General features: G+C 54.2%; 1 protein-coding gene across 5 annotated transcripts in view; it reads right to left on the reverse strand.

Moving 5' to 3' along the window:
- ABCG1 (ATP-binding cassette, sub-family G (WHITE), member 1) overlaps positions 1 to 18,472 on the reverse strand; it is an 83,844-nt gene that overhangs the window by 15,434 nt on the left and 49,938 nt on the right. For all 5 annotated transcript variants that reach the window (XM_012002576.1, XM_012002574.1, XM_012002571.1 and 2 more), the window contains exons 3-6: positions 12,020 to 12,137; positions 9,722 to 9,854; positions 5,756 to 5,806; positions 181 to 326 (exon numbers count right to left, since the gene is read on the reverse strand). In XM_012002576.1, coding sequence (XP_011857966.1) covers positions 181 to 326; positions 5,756 to 5,806; positions 9,722 to 9,854; positions 12,020 to 12,137 — 448 coding nt within the window. The remainder of the gene's footprint in view (positions 1 to 180; positions 327 to 5,755; positions 5,807 to 9,721; positions 9,855 to 12,019; positions 12,138 to 18,472) is intronic.

Raw genomic sequence — 18,472 nt, forward strand, 5'->3', positions numbered from 1 at the left:
GAGGGAGGCAGGGGGTGTAAGTCAGCTCTTCTACCCAGTGGTCCCAGATGGAAGGAGGAACCGCTGGGTGAGCTCACCCCCTCTGAGGCTACATCAGGATGTCAGGGTCACCTGGAAGAACTGCTGAATAGAGGGGGCTGTTCCTGCCCCTGGACATCAGCCCAGATGCTCCTGACTTACCTGGTGGGCTCATCGAAGAACATGACTGGAGGGTTGTTCACCAGCTCCAGCGCGATGGCCAAGCGCTTGCGCTGACCACCTGACAGGCTCCCGGTCCGCGTGTTGGCACAAGACAGCAAGCCCAGCGCTGTCAGTATCTCCTTGACCTGGGGCAACAGAACCAGAGACATTGGGAGCTGCCCGCCAAAGCTCACTACCTCCATGGCCCACGCGGGAAGACCTGACGGCCGCCCTCAGCCTGCTGGACACACGGTGCCCGGTCCACATGGAGGCTGCGGAAGTCGAGCCCACCCCAGGCTGCCCAGTGCCAAGTGGGGCAGGTGCCATTTCCACGTCAGCAGTCCTGATGAGGCACAGAGACTGCCCAGAGGCTCTGCACTGCCCAGAGGCTGTGCAACAGTGCTGGGGTCAGACACAAGAGCCTGCGTCCTCATCAGTCATATGGCCTCTGGCACTCTGGCAGGTGCCCAGGGCACGTTCCTCACTGCTAAGCCTAGCCCAGTGCCCCATACGGAGGAGGTGTCCAGTCAGTGGCTGATGAATGGACACATGAGAGGATGCACAATTTCTGGTGGTTTCTGCCCAGAACGAAGGGGAGAGTTGCTGTGACGGTTACTTGAAAGAGTGAATGCAGAGTGCGGGGGGCAGCATGGAGTCCGTTGGGGGGCCAACGTGGAGTGTGCAGGGGGGGCAGCGTGGAGTCCACAGTGGGGCAGGGTGGAGTCCACGGGGGGCAGCGTGAAGTCCGCAGGGGCTGTTCCCAGCACTCCCGTCATCGCTGAGGTAGGTGTTAAGGGCAGGAACACAGTCACACATGCCAGGGCTCTCGGGAAGGGGAACAGAGTCACTTTTGTTCTTGTAAATAGGTTTGACTTGAAAACAAGGTCTCTGAGGTGCCGGGAAGGCAACAACACAGATCTGCAGTGCCCCTCAAAGCAGTTATGACCTACGGTAGCCACACCACGGCGTGGGCTCCAGGAAGCAGGCTGCACGCCAAGACATAAGCAGGGCACTGTGCACGGAGCCCTCCCTGTCTGCTCCAGATTATTGATCCTGTATCGACTCAGGGAACACAAAGGTCAGCAGATTTCTGTGCCGGTTTGGTGTAGCTTTCAGTCCCGGCATCGTCTCAGAAGCAGGGCCTGGGTCAGCCACTGCCATCCCTGCCTCCCTACCCTGGGGACAGCCTGCCTGCAGCTCCCTCCAGCATTCACCCAGCCATTGTCCCCACCCTGCCAGGGCAGCCCTGTGGTGGCCGACCCCTGGCGGCCATAGCAAGTGGACCCTACTCCGGCAGCTCCTCTAGGGAGATGAAGTCATCCGAAGGGAGGAAGAACTCACAAGGAAGAAAATTTCCACTCTGAGCTTTTGAATTATTTATGCACGGTCAGTACAAAGTGCAGCTTTGGTGACAGAAAGAACCAGGGCACGGCTGCTGGACAGGCCGGGGCAGGTGGCAGTACAGGGTCAGCTGACCTGGGCTCCAGCCCTGTCCTGAACGTCCTTGCTGATGCCCTCACCCCAGCCCTGGTGCCTCCCCTGGATGCCTGGCTCTGAGGGCCGCCAACCCAGAAACAGCTCTGGGAGGCTGTCTGGAAAAGGCTGGTGTGTGGGGGACGTGCAAGGTGGGCAGGGCCCTCTTCCCGGCCGGCATCGACTGCTGGTCTTCCCGGACGAGGTCTCCAGGTCTTCCGGAACCACTGGGCGACGCTGCCGGCCGACTGAATGGCTCTGGTGCTTCCAGGCTCACTGTGGGGGCCCCACACATGCGGCACGTCTTCTCTCTCTCCACCCTCACGGAGGGGATGCTGGAAGCGGAGGCTGCCATGGGTGCCTTTCCCTCCGCACCCCTGCCCATCAGCTGGGCCCACCCCACTTTCTCCAGTGTCCTCTCAGGAGTGATGCCACCCAGATGGGTTCTGTTTTAAAGACTAGTCAGAAAGAACTAACAATGATCTCAGTCATTTATACATTTTTCCGAAACACACCGACAAAAAAATTGCAAGGCTGCTTGTAGCTCCAGCCCCGCTGGGGTTTCCCAGTGGGCGCTCCAGGGAGGGTCTCGGCAGCCCAGGCTGCTCCCGGAGACCTCACTCCTGAGGAAGTGGCCTTGCTGGAGGGCTCTGGGGGATTGAGGCTGCTTTGCTGAGGATCAAGGAAGGCCGTGAACAACACAGCAAAATTCCACGATCTTCTAGAACATTCCATTCCATTTTGTTTCCATGAGACACAGAGAACGTCGACCTAGGTGCACATTGGGGGTTGGAGGGAAGTGAGTGAAGCATGAAGTTGCTGCCGTGTTCTGAAGCAATCCTGATGGTGGGCCCGTCAGGGAGGTGTGTACCTGCACCATGGTGGGCCCGTCAGGGAGGCACCTGCACCATGGCTGAGGAACAGCTGGGTCTGCTGGTGAGAAGCATGTGCAGGATGCAGTGTGGCCTCCAGGTCCTGCGGGGAGGGCTCTCTGTGTTGTTCCATCCAGCCGAAGAGGAATCTGAGAACGGCGCCAGGGGCTCACTCCTCAGGGATGATTCAGCCATGTGAGTTGATATTTTTGCCCTTGTAAACCCAGTTGAAAATAGCTGGAGGCTCTTGTCCGGGCCGTGGCTTAGGCAGGGCCCAGGCACCACGAGGACACACGCCTATGGGTGCCATCTGCCTTTGGGCCTCGTGTAGCTACCCCTGGGAGGCGCCTCCATTCTCCACCGAGATGCCGGCTTGTTCTGGGTCTTCCGGCTCTGGCAGTCCAAGGGCCTGGCTTGCTGTGTCCTTGGCATGGAGCCTGCTGAGCAGCACTCACTGTGCACCCAGCCCTCGGGGAGGGCGACTTTTGCCAGCTATGCCAGAAGAGGCTGGTGGCTGTCGCCTTATGCTGCAGGGAAGCAATCCCACAGCTCCTCCCATATGGATCACATGGGCTCCATCGAGCTCATTGACCTTAAAGAATCCATTCAATTCAGGTTGCACTGCCCCAAAAGGCAGGTGGGGCCTGGTTTCCTGTCCCTACGTTATGGGCACGGCGGCCCAAGGCCATCCGGTGGGTTCCAGGAGGCCAGGGTGGAGGGCTCCCCTGTGTGCTCAGCTCCGCTTCACCCCAGGGCCTCTCCGTGTTAGCAAGTCTCCCCACCCTCTGCCTCCTGCGTCTGCTCCCCCTGCCTCCGGTGATCCCGGAGACCCTCTCCACCGTCTGCTCTGTCCTTGGGCCTTTGGTTTGGGTCAGCGAGACAGAATTCCCTCTCTCCAGCACCTCCCCCTCCAGAGCTCTTGGCTCCTCCTCCACACTGAGCATCAGTGACCACTTCTGCCGTCTCTCCTTGGAGCCCCCACAGCCGCCCCTCAGCTTGCAGGCCAGCGTCTGGAGGGGTCTTCGGGACCTTGATGGAGGGCTATCCAAGGGAAAGAGATTGGACTGTGCTTCCGACACCCTGTGAAAGCAGGGAGGCTGGGTGATGGGAAGGAGGGCCCCAACAGGCGGTCCCAGGGGCACTGCAGTCCTCCAGGCTTCGGGAGGAGCAGCTTCTTGAGTCTCCGGATGGAAAAGCCTCTGCTTCGTGGGGCGCTGCACACTCTTGCCGGCCTCTCCTCTTGTCCTGCAGCTGATGGCAAGCAGGGCCCAGGACTGGGGGGTGGCAAAGCTGACCTCAGACAGGGAGAGTGGAGGTCGCCCTGGCTCAAGCCCAGCGCCCTGTTCTGTTGATTTGGGTTCATCTCCTGTGGGAGACTGCGAGACTCAGCTCTGACACCTGCTTTTCTCCGTGTTCTTCTGTGTGCCTGGAACTAAGGCTTTCATTTGTTACGTTCGCTGCCGTCTCAGTCAGCATGAGCTGCTGTAACGAAATCTCCCACACCGGGCGGCTTCCACAACAGAAATTCCTGTCTCAATTCTGGAGGCCAAAGTCTGAGATTGAGGGCAGCAGGGCTGGTTCCTGAGGCCCCTCTCCCGGGCTGGCAGATGCCACCTCCTCCCTGTGTCCTCACGGGGTCGTCCCTTGGTGTGTGTCTGGGTTCTCTTCTCCTCTTCTTACAAGGACACAGTCAGACTGGACTGAGGCCCCCCCATATGACCCCGTTTTAACTCCATTACCTCTGTAAAGACCCGATCTTCAAATACAGCCAATTCTGGGTTTCTGGGGCGTAGGCTTTAACATATCATCTTTTTGGGGGGATTCAGGCCATAACACTCATCTTCCATAACTTGGTATAAGTAACACTCGGGCGTGGGAGGTGGTGTGTGGGGGGGTGTGTCTATGTTACACTGTTTAGAAAACACTGTCCAGAGAGGGCTCTTGCTTTTCAGCCTAGAAAATAAACTCACAAGCCTGGGTCTTCTGCCCTTGAAGGGCCAGGAACACCTGTAATTTCCACATTTTCTCTCTTTTGGGCTCTGTTCATCCATTTTCTTCTCAATCGCAGAATAAAAGAATTCCACACAAAATGTTTTCTGTAGCAACAAAGAATTGTTTTCCTTCTCTCAGACACTGGGCTCTTTCTACCTGCACCAGGCATCTCATCCCCAAGCCCTGATGACATGGGCTGAATCCTGAGTTTCGAAGGGCACAGTTGCTGGGGGAGGAGGAGCATTAAGGTTATCCAGCTCTTTTTTCCATACCAAAGTGGTTTACATTTACTTAATATTAGCTATTACAGATGACAGGAGAGGGGGAAAGGCCGGAAATAGAATTGCTGTGACTGTTTCTCAGCATGTTTGATTCTATCCCATCAATCACTGCATTTTATACCAGAACACAAAGGGCCACGTCGAGCCATTGGCACTAACCCAGCAAACCCCACTCTCAGCTGCCAGACTGTGGTCCTTTAAGGGTGTTAGGAGAGAAAGATAATCTTATAGAGGGGGGGTTCCCCAAATTCCATCTCACGCTGAAAATCCCACCAGCACTGGCCACAGTGGAGAGGACAGTGGGTTTCGTGTGGAGGGTGTGTGAGTCCAGGCTGCTCCTTCCTCCGTGTAGCTTTCTACTGCTCCCCCTGGCTCTGCCCACCTGCACCTATCCCTGCTCCCTGGGTTTAGGAAGCCAAAAAAAAAAAAAAATGGCTAAAGGGATTAGAAAGCCTTCACCATCCTGGAAACATATTTATTTTCTTTTTTAAGAGGCTGGTTAATAACACGTAAGAACTAAATTTCTTCTTGCAAGTGTAGGTGGGTGGAGGGTGGTTATTTTTAAACGAATGACTAACCATCTTCATTGTTACTGTCTTATAAAAAAATCTAATATCGATCATATTAAACACTAAAAGGGGCAGCACTCTTAGTCTAACCCTGAAGCTGGCATCTTCTGGCCCCATGAGTGCCAAGGTTGTTGTCCCTCACGTTACATTCTGACTCCTGCATCTGAGAATTAAAGCCATGAACGTGTGCACCAGATCTGCCTCTTTTGGCCTCTGGCTGCCACAGGCCATGGCATTCCCTGAAATGTCACCTGTCCCACATATGGAAGACAAGGCAAAAACAAATCAACAAAGAAAAGCCAGTGCCAAAATGCCCCAGCAGGCACACTGTCCACATGCACTTCTTGTACTTTCTGGACCACTTGTGGGCCCCGAACAACCCACTTACCATCTCCCTTCTGCCTTCATCCTTCTCCTGAAGCTTCAGATGTGCCGACACCTGCAGGGGACAAGGACAACAGTGTAGAAGCAGAACAGATGGCCACCAGCAGTGTGAGCCTCACGCCCGCACTGCAGGCCACGGTACAGCTAGCCAAGATGCAGCTAGCCACGGTGCCACTAGCCACGGTGCAGCTACCCACAGTGCAGCTAGCCACAGTGCAGCTAGTCACAATGCCACTAGCCACAGTGCAGCTAGACACGGTGCTGCTAGCCACAGTGCCACTAGCCACGGTGCAGGTAGCCACGGTGCAACTAGCCACAGTGCAGCTAGTCACAATGCCGCTAGCCACAGTGCAGCTAGACACGGTGCTGCTAGCCACAGTGCCACTAGCCACGGTGCAACTAGCCACAGTGCAGCTAGACACGGTGCTGTTAGCCACAGTGCAGGTAGCCATGGTGCAGCTACCCACAGTGCAGCTAGCCACAGTGCAGCTAGTCACAATGCCGCTAGCCACAGTGCAGCTAGACACAGTGCTGCTAGCCACAGTGCCACTAGCCACGGTGCAACTAGCCACAGTGCAGCTAGTCACAATGCTGCTAGCCACAGTGCAGCTAGACACAGTGCTGTTAGCCACAGTGCAGGTAGCCACGGTGCAGCTACCCACAGTGCAGCTAGTCACAGTGCAGCTAGTCACAATGCCGCTAGCCACAGTGCAGCTAGACACGGTGCTGCTAGCCACAGTGCCACTAGCCATGGTGCAACTAGCCACAGTGCAGCTAGCTGATCACCATGGAAAACCCAGGAGTTCTTGGCTTCCAATGCCCCCTGCTTTAATAATGGTAGGATCGCAGGAGAGCAGTCCATGTGCTATGCTTCCTGCTGTCTCAGTTGAATTCTCTGCTGTACCCAGGAGAGAAGTCAGATGTGGGCCATTCAGAGGTAAGACAGCCCCAGGCATCAGGGGCTTGGCGACCAGCCTGGGCAGAACCAGTGCTGCGAATTAGGAATTCCACAAACCGCCTGTTAAACTGCTGAGGCTTGAACTTATCCACAGGGAGAGTCTTTAAAACACAGGAATTTACGAGGGCGACACACCAGGATGCCGCGTTTTGTTGTGTTTTTTGAGATCCCGTTTGCTAACACAGCACTGGGCTCCTGGCCCCGCTTGGGAAAACCCAGAGTAGATCGTCATTGTGCAGGACTGGCCTTGCTTCCACCCTCCTGCCTCCTGTGGTCATGGGCAAACATGCAGCCTCCGTTTCCTCACAGGTACAATAGTGAGGTGAAGCTCTGTCCACCCCATTAGCTAGCAAAGTTGCTGTGAGGATCAGAGGAGAGGGTGAGATGCAGGGTGGTGGAGGGGGCGGCGGGTGGCAAAGAGGTCTCAGGCCCCAGAGTTGGACCAGGTCAGGCCCGCGCTCCTGGGCAGGGCCAGCTGCCTGCCATGTGCCACTGTCTGCCATTTCTCAGTCTGCCTGGTGGTGAGGGTGAAAAGCATAAAAATGCACAACTGTGTCTGATGTGGGATTGGGACTCCGCAACAGGTGGCCAATGTCTCCTCCATGTGAGACAGGACCTTGAGTGGTAACACGTACCGTAGCCTCAAAGTATTTCTCCAGGGCCTCATGAAATTCTCAGAATCAAAATCCAACTGAATTTGATTCTGAAAATAGATCATTTCACAGCAGGTTCAGTGGCGAAGTTGGGAGAAAACAGCGGGAGTCCCTAGTCGCATGTGCGGAGAATACAGCCATTGAGCTGGGGTCCCAGCGAAGAGTCTCGAGCACATGGCCATGGGGTTCACTCAAGAACTCACTGAGAAGCCAAACTCGGGCTACCCAAGATGCAGGAGCTGCTCAGGAATCAATAGAGTGTGCATGGAGCTTGCACTTAAGGCATATATGGAACAGTGAACATTAGGGTCAAGAAAAACTTCAAGGTTGCTTTGCAGCTGTTTGCCAACTCCTCAGAGATCCTCTGTGCCCCACCTGAACGTCCATTTGGAGGCCAGATCAACAGTCAGGGCTCCACGGGGCACACACCACCCAGGGAGGCTGGGCCCAGGGGAATGGCGTCCGCTTACCCACAGAACACACAAGACCAGGGAACGTGATTGGGAACAGTCCCACAGGTTCTCCTCTTCCTGTTTCCCCACAAAGAAGCTTAGGGAGCAGATCATGTGTCTGCAAATGTAACCTGCTTCTCTTTGCTGAGTTAAGAACCCCTTGGTATTGCCCTTCACATGACACGCTGGGCAGCTGCCACCCTCAGACACCATGGGGAGAAAGCTTTGCCCAACCCAAGTCAGGAATGCCTAACCCAAGTCAGGGTCTCTCCAGGTGGAAAACCAAGGTGAACCCCCATCTACTGACCAAAGTACAGAGCAGACCAAGCTGAGGATGTCCCCCTAGGGTAGCAGGAGAGACATGAAGGCTGAGGACTCTTTTTTTGCAGCGAACAAGGAGGAAGCAGAAATGTAAACAGTCCCCCACACAAAGCCAGCCATGATTGGCAACTGGAGCTGCACGCTGATTTTCAATCTCCTCTTAATGGGAGGATTCTTAGGGCTGCCTCTGCTCACAATTAGGTCCATGCAGTATCAGTCACCATGAGTTAGGCCTTAAAAAAAAAAATGGTCCCTGCCGGGAGCGGTGGCTCATACCTGTAATCCTAGCACTATGGGAGGCCGAGGTGGGCAGATCACGAGGTCAGGAGTTCAAGACCAGCCTGGCCAATGTAGTGAAACCCCATCTCTACTAAAAATACAAAAATTAGCCAGGCATCGTGGTGGACGCCTGTAGTCCCAGCTACGTGGGAGGCTGAGGCAGAAGAATCACTTGAACCTAGGAGGTGGAGGTTGCAGCGAGCCGAGATCGTGCTACTGCATTCCAGCCTGGGTGACAGAGTGAGACTCTATCTCAAAAAAAAAAAAAAGGGCCCTGGAAGCCCAGAGGCATGGCACTTGGCTGGGCCATGGTCTGTCCAAGGAGCACAACCAGCTATTCCAGAAACCCAGGCTGAGGATATCCCCTGGACACTTCTGTGGCCCCAAGAGGGAAAAGTATTTTTAAACTTCCCCAGATAATGGACTTATCCACAGAGGACATAAGTGAAGACACTATGGGGAGGCTTACTAGAAGTGAAAAGAAACAGTGACCAAGTTGAACTGATTAGCACCAACTGTATGCCAGAATTCTACTCCACCTTCCCTGTATTTTTCCTTTCAATATTTACACCAACCCCTTACGGTCTTGCAGATGAGGACACTGAGGCTGTGAGGGTAAAGCAGGTGTATGGCAAGGAAGCCGAGTTGGCAATTAAAGGTGCGCCTTTGGAGGCAGACAGCTCTGGCCACGTGTGGCCATCAGCAGCCGTGTGACCCTGGGCTCCTGGCTTGACTGGGGGAAGCTCCATTTCCCATCCACTTTCTTGGGATGACCTATCTGGTGTGTGTAGAGCTATGCGCTCGGGGTCTGGGACCCAGGAGATGCTTGGCCATTGCTGGTTTCATTTTCCCACCTGGGAGGCAGGTGAGTCAGAGGAATAGACCCTTGGGGTCCTGAGCAAGGCACCAGGTGAGTGGGTGCTTGGGCCAAAGACACAGAACTCAAGGATGGCTGACAGGAAGGAGAATCCCAAGCTCTGGCCTGCAGGATAGGATGGTGGCTGCCCTGGATAGGATCACCCAAGCCAGCCGGGTTAATAACCTTCTGAGAAACTTGACCCCAACCCTGCCAAACAAGGTCCATTGAACTCACAGTCTTGGGGGGTTTTGGGACGACGCTACCTGTCCCAGTAGCAAGTCTGGTGTTAGCACTCCACTAGAGGGAGGGTGCTGATCCCATGCAGGCTGTGTGGCAGAGCCCTTGGGTCCCTCGCAGCTGGGCACTTGGCCAGTGCTGTGTCTAATGTGGGGATTGGGGGCAGGTGGCAGGGGCAGAGCGGGGTGGGGCGGAGCAGGGCGGAGCTCACCATCATGGCTTCCTGCACAGTGAGGTGTGGCAGCAGCATGTCATCCTGCATGATGTAGCACGACACCTTCCGGAAGCAGCGCAGGTCCCGGGGCAGGCCGTTGATGAGGACGGCCCCCTTCATGCCCGTCTCCCTGCAGAGCCAAGGACAGGAGAAGCCGTCAGCCGGGCTCCTGCTCCTCCTCCACCTCCCGGGGCAGGAGACGGGAGCCAGAGACGGGGGCTTGCCTCCCAGCATCTTCCCAGCTGAACCACTGGCCACAGGGATCCCGAGCGGCAGAAAGGGACCGGACCTCGCTAGCACTGCAGCAATCAGGAGGAAGAAATTCCACAGAGAACGCGCCCGGTGGGAAGAGAAAGCTGCACACAGGCCTCTGTGGGATGGCATGTTTACACTAGGGTTAACGGCAGCACTTTCTTGACCTACCAAACAAAGATACGCAGGGATGGTCCTATATGCAGCCGTGAGGTCGGGATGTACAGCCCCCGGATTTGTGGGGGTTTGTAACATTGGCTTCTGAACAATTCTGTGTGTAGCTCAGGCTGCACCCAACTGCCCAAAGGCCAGACCTCTGCAGACTTCAGGCCTGGGAAGGAGCACCAGCAGAGAGGGGCCTGGACTGGTTCAGCCGAGTGCATGGCCCTTCTTCACCAGGGAGAATTCTCTCTGCTGAGCAAGCTGAGCGCCTCCCGGGTGCTCCTGTGAGGCGGGCAGTGCCTCACCAGGCACACTCATTCACTAGCTGGTTCATCAGCTCACTGTAGACCTACTGTGCGCCTCTGCCACCTGCCGTCGTGGGAGCATCAGTGCAGCCTGGGAGCTGGTGCATGCCACAGGCAGTCTACACACTATACTTCTGAGGATCCAGTCATTCCAGCCCTACCTCCTAGATGTTATGGAGAATAAAACAGACGCAAATCTATGGAGACTAATGAAAGCATGTCTAGCTTTCAACTTTACTCAGTTTGTTACTATGACTGTGGGTCTGCGGCCGGGTCCCTTCTCTCCTTCGGGCACAGGCTGGGGTCAACTGGCTTCCCCTGGATCCCCAGGTCTGAAAGCCCTGTCCTGAGTGGCCTCCGCAGCTCCGGGATGCCAAGCACCCATACAGGCTGCGAAGAGCTGTGGGTGTATTGACGAACTGAGAAACCGCCACGCCTGCAGGAATACTCACTCCCCTCTGGCCCTGCATCACTCTGAGAATTCAGCTTTAACCTTTAGATGTGACTGTCACAGGCAGGAATTTGCCATAAGTGAGATTTTTTCGACTCCCAATTTCCGGCATTAAGGCGTAATTCAGAAGCTCTAAGGAAAAAGGTGATATTTGCCATTTTTCCAGTAAATGAAATTGTTACTATTATTACTATTTGCCAAAGTTAGTAAATAAAACCAATCAGACATGAAAATAACTGACTTTAATAGAGCATCTTCTAAACACTTCTAAAGATTCTAATCTAAGTTTTCTAATCATTCCCAAATGGATGACATTGGACACAATGGTCGCCAACCTTCTTTGTTGTTGTTGTTGTTTGTGTGTTTTTGAGATGGAGTCTCGCTCTTGTCACCCAGGCTGGAGGGCAGTGGCACGATCTCGGCTCACTGCAACCTCTGCCTCCTGGGTTCAAGTGATTCTCCTGCCTCAGCCTCCTAAAGAGCTGGCACCTGCCACCACGCTCAGCTACTTTTTCTGTATTTTTAGTAGAGATGGGATTTCATCATGATGGCCAGGCTGGTCTTGAACTCCTGACCTCAGGTGATCCACCTACTTTGGCCTCCCAGAGTGCTGCCATTACAGGTGTGAGCCACCACACCCAGCTCAAACTTCTAAACAACTAAGACCACCACAAGCTTCAGCCAAACAGTTCTCATCCTCTTCCGAAAATGCCTTGTCTCTCTTCAACTTGCGTTCACTCCTGTTCTCTCCAAGTTCTCTGACCACCCCTCTCCCTGACCTTGACCTTCCTACCTCTTCCTGTCCCTTTGGCTGGGCTGAGCTCATCCAGGGTGCTGCTGTGGCCACTGTACCCAGGGACCCCTCTCTGAAATGTGGGTCTCCACCCATCACGTGGCCCTTGGCGAGTGCAACCTCTCAAGGTCACTCTGTCCCCTGGACCCAGTTTCCTTCACAGATTCCAGAGCTTTCTGATCCGAAACCCACCTTGTGCTCCGCTGGAGCCTGTGTGTACAGAGCGTTCAGAAGTCACTGCCGTAGACCACAGCCTGCTCCAGGCGATGGAGCTGACGGAAGGAGCTCCACTACCCCCATTGCTGGCCTGACACCCGGGCAGGGCTGCTCACCTGTATCCAGCCAGGATGTTCATTAGCGTGGACTTCCCGGCCCCGGAAGGGCCCATAATGGCCACCAGCTCACCACTATTGAACTTCCCGGAAATTCCTTTCAGAAGGGTCTTGTAGCCTACAAAAAGCAGATCATATTCATATTCGTTTCATTTTGTTTTATCTCTAATGCAGTAAATATGCAGATGTTCAAGTACACACGACTGAGGCCGAAGGCAACCTTTGACATGCACGGTAGAAAAGGCTGCATTCCAGGGAAGAACATGAACTTCGTGTCTTTTGAATTCCCTGGTCTATGTCTTCAGTTGCATTTCACGGGTTATAATAATGATGATAACCAGCACGTGTGTAATGCTTTAGCGCTTACAAAGCACCTTCCCACTCATCGTCTAGTCTGTAAGGAATCCACCATTCCTGTCTCAGAGTGAGGAAGCAATGTCCAGTGGGCCCAGGTGACTTGCCCAGGCCCTCGGCCAGTGTGAGCAGAAGCCAGCTCTGGGCTGCAGCACTACCGGCTTGCTCCTCCCCTGATATGCTATGCACGTGTCTGTATTAATTAATAATTCACTGACTGTATCTACAAATTATTTATGCTTTATATATTTATATAAGTATAAATTATGTATGTATGATTTATTTAGAAATAATCAACATATAATTAAATAATCAATATATTATTAATCCCTTAATTAATAATTAAGAAAGTTTGTCATTTTGCAGTCACACCAAACTGCTTTGGAATTTCTGCCAAGTCTCCATCTCAGAGCTTTATAAAAGGAGAAAAGCTACACGTCCCAAGCAGAGCCACGTTAATTTTTTTCAGCTAGACTGTTTAAAAGTGCTGTAAATAATAAAACAAACGCAACTAGAGGCACAGATAATGACTCCCAATCCAGGGGCATGTCTCAGTGTAGTACCAGATCAGAATCCACCGTTAAATGATCAAGAATCATGTGAATGCAACTTCAGCTCCCACGCATTTCAGGGCACCTAATGAGACAGGGACCCTCGGGGTCCTTGGCCCAATCCCGGGTTTTTGGCTTTCTCCCGGTCCCCAGCTGGGCACCCAAGCCTGTATGTTTCCATGAGTCTGGCCCAGGGGAGTTTGCTTCCTGCTGTCTTCCTGTCTTTCGTAGATAGGACACCGGAAAATGCCAACCTGTCACCAGGTGCCGCCTTAATTTGGATGTGGAGTCCCTGAGGCCTTGTTTAGGGGAGTCGGAGAGCTGCGGAAGCCAGTCAGGAAGCTTGGGACTGCCACTCATTACAGAGAGGGCGGTTGTCGCCCCAGGGAGGGCCAGGAGAGTCATCCCAGCGGGGGTAGGGGCACAGGAAGAAAGGGCAGGGGCTGGAGAGCAGCTCAGAACTGCAGGTGAATCAGCTCGTACAACAGGACCGTGAATAACAATGCTTACAAACACACAGCACTTGAGGCCTAAACAGATGAGCAGGGCTGGAGGAGGACCAGGAACCCCAAGAACAGCCCTTATGCTGAGCTACGGGTACCCTTCAGTGGACAGGCAGACGGAAGAGCTGGGGACCACAGAGATCCTTCCTCCACAGGAGCAAGCTCCCTGCACCACGGAGTACCCAGGCCCCTGGGCACTCACGTGATATCACTGAGAAAGCACTATATGCTGGGTACCTGCTAATTACTGCCTCTTGTCTATTCAGGGTGGAAGTGAGGCTGCTCCCCAGCAAACCTCCCTTAGGCTGTGTCCTCTCAAAGTTATGAGCTGCCTGAAGGAGCTGCCTGAAGACGCCCAGTCGCTGAGCTCACCAGCAGCCATCGTCTGACCATGGCCATGCCTCAGGTTCTCAGAAGCCTCTCTCCCTCCATCCAGGGCAGGCAGGGCCCACGTCTCCTGCTGGGCACAGCCTCCGAGCTCTCACCTGTGACAGTGCCTGGGGCTGACCCTCAGGGCTGGAGTACTGGATGGTCACCCTGGCTGGAGGAAGCACACACAGGCTGCCATGACCCCCAGGACCCCAGGAACAGGACAGGGTGTGGAGGCGGAAGCATTCGGCCCTCGCATGGGAAAAGCAGGACAGGTGGTCTCAGGCTGGTCTTGCTATTGAGAACCACCAGACTGGAATTGCAAGAATATACACCAAACAGAGAGTGCACACAACTGGGGCTGTAGGCGTCCTCTCCACCTGGTCCTCATGGGGTCCAGCAGTGGACCCAAGGCCCAATTCGGGGCTGTACTTCTCTAATATTAGAAGCCTGTTTTTCTTTCTTTTTTTTTTAAAAAAAGTCATGCAGTTGGGATTGAAGAATCTTAAAAGTGGCTCTGGAAGCAAAGTCCAGTAAACATTAGTCTGCCCTGCTGTGGGACAGCCCGGGCGCAACAGCGACCCTGTGCAGGTCTAAAAGTGAATCCCAAGCTGAGGGGCCCAGGAAACACCAGTTAGAGGCTTCCTGTCGTAGTCGGGTTTCCTGAGTATCCAGCGCGCGCACGCGCGCGCGCGCGCACACACACACACACACACACACACACACACACGCCTCTCTATTTATGTAAGGAAATCATCCTCCCCGCAGAGCCCTGCATTTGGTTCCTCTTATAGAAATATAAAGCGAAGATGGGACCATCCTGCCCCGCCTGCCCTACTTACCCACCCTGAGCTCTGCTCAGCCCACTTCTTGGCATAATGGACATGCGCCTGCCTCCCTGTCCCTGTGGGCTCTGGTTCACAGGGCGCGCGGTCTTCCGCTGTTTTTCTGGCTGGGATAAACGCCCAGGATGACAAGTGTGGAGACTGCCAGAGCCAGGCCCACTGAAGGCCCATCAGCCCCGTGCAGGATGCCCAGGTTCCGTATTTGAAACAGCCAGATGCTAGCCCAGACCAGAGTTTAGACACAACCCAGACCAGACCAGAGCCGCAGACCAGAACAGCCAGACCAGAACTTAGAACCCAGACCAGACTCAGACAGAACTCAAATCAGACCCAGAGAGAATCCAGAGAGAACCCAGACCAGACCAGATAGAACCCAGACCAGACCCAGACAGAACCCAGACCAGACCCAGACAGAACCCAGACCAGACCCAGACAGAACCCAGAACAGACCCAGACAGAACCCAGATCAGACCCAGACAGAACAGAACCCAGATCAGAACCCCCAGACAGAACCCAGACAGAACCCAGACCAGACCCACCCAGACAGAACCCAGACCAGACCCAGACAGAACCCAGACCAGACCCAGACAGAACCCAGATCAGACCCAGACAGAACCCAGATAGAACCCAGACAGAACCCAGACAGAACCCAGATCAGACCCAGACAGAACCCAGACCAGACCCAGACAGAACCCAGACCAGACCCAGATAGAACCCAGACCAGGTCTAGAGAGAACCCAGATTAGACCTAGACAGAACCCAGACAGAACCCAGACAGAACCCAGGCCAGACCAGAGCCTCAGACCAGAAACTAAATGGAACTCAGATAAAAACTGCAGACCAGAACCCATGAGAGCGCTAGGTGGGGCAGGGCTGGCCTCTGTGAGCCTGGGTAGGAGGAGGGCTCCGCTCCCCATTTATTCCACTTTAATCAGTACCTGTTTCCCCCGCTTCCCTAGACGAACCCTAAAGTCTATCAATTGCTGGATTGTCTCTGAGCATTGCACGCTAAGAAGAAGTGATGCAGCTTAATCTCTTTTTTAAGGGAGATAAATTCATAGTCAATTAAGGCAAAAACAAGCCATAAGTTCAACCAGACTTCTCTGGGAAATGGAAAGAAATGGGAGGCGAGGGCCATCGAGAACCAGAGGAGAGAATGGGGTCTGAGCAGGGCCCCATGCACCAGACACCTGCTCAGGAATTAATACCCTAAGTAACACTGGCAGTCTACGTTTCTTCTTGGGACCCTAACATCAACGTCTTTGAAAACAGGGAACTGGACAAGATGGTTTCTAGTGTCTTAATTACCCTAGAAAGGAAGCAAATGCTCTATGAGCCTGTGAAAATCCTTGCTCCGTAACACAAAATGTGGGAGCTTAGCAAGGGGCACAATTAGCAGTGCCCGGGGCTGTGGTCATCGCCTGAGGACAGAGATGGGAGGATGACAGAAGAGTGCTCCAGATAATGTGGTGACGGACTGTCCTTGGAGCCGCAGACCTACATGATCAGAGAGGAGCAAATCCCTTGGGATATTCCAAAGACAACCCACAGAGTCTATCTCTGCTGCTTTTATGGGTTGTTCGCTAAGATGATGCATACTTGGGAGAGACGGGGACAGAGCATGCTGGTCCTTCGGAGCTACTCACTATAAAAGGAGCAGTGGAAGCCCCGTGATCCCAGACCCTCCTAATCAGACTCACCTTGGCTGAATTTCATATTGCAATTCTTTTATTTTATTTTATTTTATTTACTATGTATTTATTTTAGTTTTTAGTTTTTTTGAGACAGAGTCTCACTCTGTCACCCAGGCTGGACTGTAGTGGCGGGACTCAGCTCACTGCAACCTCCACCTCCTGGGTTCAAGCGATTCTCCTGCCTCAGCCTCCCAAGTAGCTGGGACTACAGAGTCTCACTCTGTCACCCAGGCTGCAGTGTAGTGGCGCGATCTCGGCTCACTGCAAACTCTACCTCCTGGGTTCAAGCGATTCTCCTGCCTCAGCCTCCCAAGTAGCTGGGACCACAGGTGTCCGCCACCACGCCAGGCTAATTTTTTTTGTATTTTTAGTAGAGACAGGGTTTCACTGTGTTAGCCAGGATGGTCTCGATCTCCTGACCTTATGATCCGCCCACCTCGGCCTCCCAAAGTGCTAGGATTACAGACGTGAGCCACCGCACCCAAACTCATATTGCAATTCACAAGTCCACTGTCAAAGCAAAACCAAGAGCAAGCCCACTTACCCAGGCTGAAGAGAGAAGAACCCTGTCTAGGAAGGGGAGGCCTGCAGATGAATCTCTCAAGCCACGAGGGGCAAGCTATGGCAGCACGCTAAGGGGCTGCCTTGCTAAGGGGGTGGCCAGGGCTGGCAGGACGCCACTGACTGAAGAGGTGGAGAAAAATGTCTCCAGGCCATCCCAGCCTGTGGTCCTGAGCCAGCTCACAGTCCGGTGTAGTGGACCAGAGGTGCACATCTGGAAAGCCTGAGAAGGCAACAGTGGTCAGGCCGCCCTGCGGTGTGTTAGAGCTGACCTCTTTCCAGGGCTCATCCTCTCACAGCCCTGGAAGTTGGAAGTCCTCACTGGAAGTGTCCTCAGGGCCGTGCTCCCACTGAAGGTGCTAGGGGAGGACCTCCCCTGCCTCTGCCAGCTGCTGGTGCTCCAGGTGTTCCTTGACGTGTGGCTGCCTCCCTTTGATCTCTCCTCTGTCTGCACGTGGGCCTCTCCCCTGTGTGTCTGTTACTCTGAGTCCAAATTCCCATCTTCTTATCCGGACAGCTGTCATATGGGATCAGGGATCCACCCTACTTCAGCATGACCTCATCTTAACTAATGCCATCTGCAGTGACTCTGTTTCAAGTAAGGCCACATTCTTAGGGAGCAGAGGTTAGAACTTCAACATATCTATTTGGGGGACACAGTTCAACCCACAGCAGAGCACAATGCTAGAGAGAAAGTGCCACCTGGGGCTTTGGCACTGGATGCAGCCTCCAGGAGTAAACGGACCTGTGGGTGCCGGAATGAGGGCCGCGAGGGCCTGAGCACTCTGGACTCTGTTATCAGGGGTGCAACCCTGCCCAAGCACAGCTGCAGCTCCTAAGAACCCCTATGCGCACTTGGAAAGATGGTATGAAGCTGTCCCGCGTGGGGATGGGGGGCCAGCACGAGCGAGCGCCAACAAGCTGGCTCTGGTCCCAAGGAGCTCAGCCAAAGGGCCCAAGAGGTGGGCCCCCAAAGTCCCTCACACAGTGACTCCAGAAGAAGGTGGCTCCATGGAGCCTGCTCAGACCTGACTGTACTCAAGGAGAGGGGTGTGAGCCCAGGCTGGCCGGGGAGCATGGCACCCTCCCACCTACTGTCTGCCATCTCAGGCAGAAACGATGAGAGCTAGTGGCCTCAAGGCCAGAGATGGAGTCCTGGTGTTGTCAAGGCTTCCCGAGACCCAACCCTCCCTGTGCACGTGTCACCAGTCAAGACCCTGAGAGAGCTCCCCAGAGCACACCAACCAGCACCCCAAAGAGTGCTCCTCTATCCCACCTCTCCGGGTCCTCCCCCTTCCCCCATGTGGCCTTCTGTCTCCCACCTCCTTCCCTCTCTCTCCTCTCTGTCTCTCCCTCTCTCTCTCTTTCTCCCCACTTTCTCTCTCTCACCCTTCACCTTTCCTTTGCCAGCATCCTCTGAGACGTAGAAACCTCACCTTTCCATCTCTAAACATTCAGCCCTAGCCCAGTGCAGATACTCTAGTGTCGCTGAATGGATGGATGAATGGATGAATGGATGAACAGTTGGATGGATGGATGGATGGATGGATGGATGGATGGATGGATGGATGGATGG

This window comes from Mandrillus leucophaeus, unplaced genomic scaffold (assembly GCF_000951045.1).
Source record: "Mandrillus leucophaeus isolate KB7577 unplaced genomic scaffold, Mleu.le_1.0 Scaffold69, whole genome shotgun sequence".
Taxonomy (NCBI): domain Eukaryota; kingdom Metazoa; phylum Chordata; class Mammalia; order Primates; family Cercopithecidae; genus Mandrillus; species Mandrillus leucophaeus.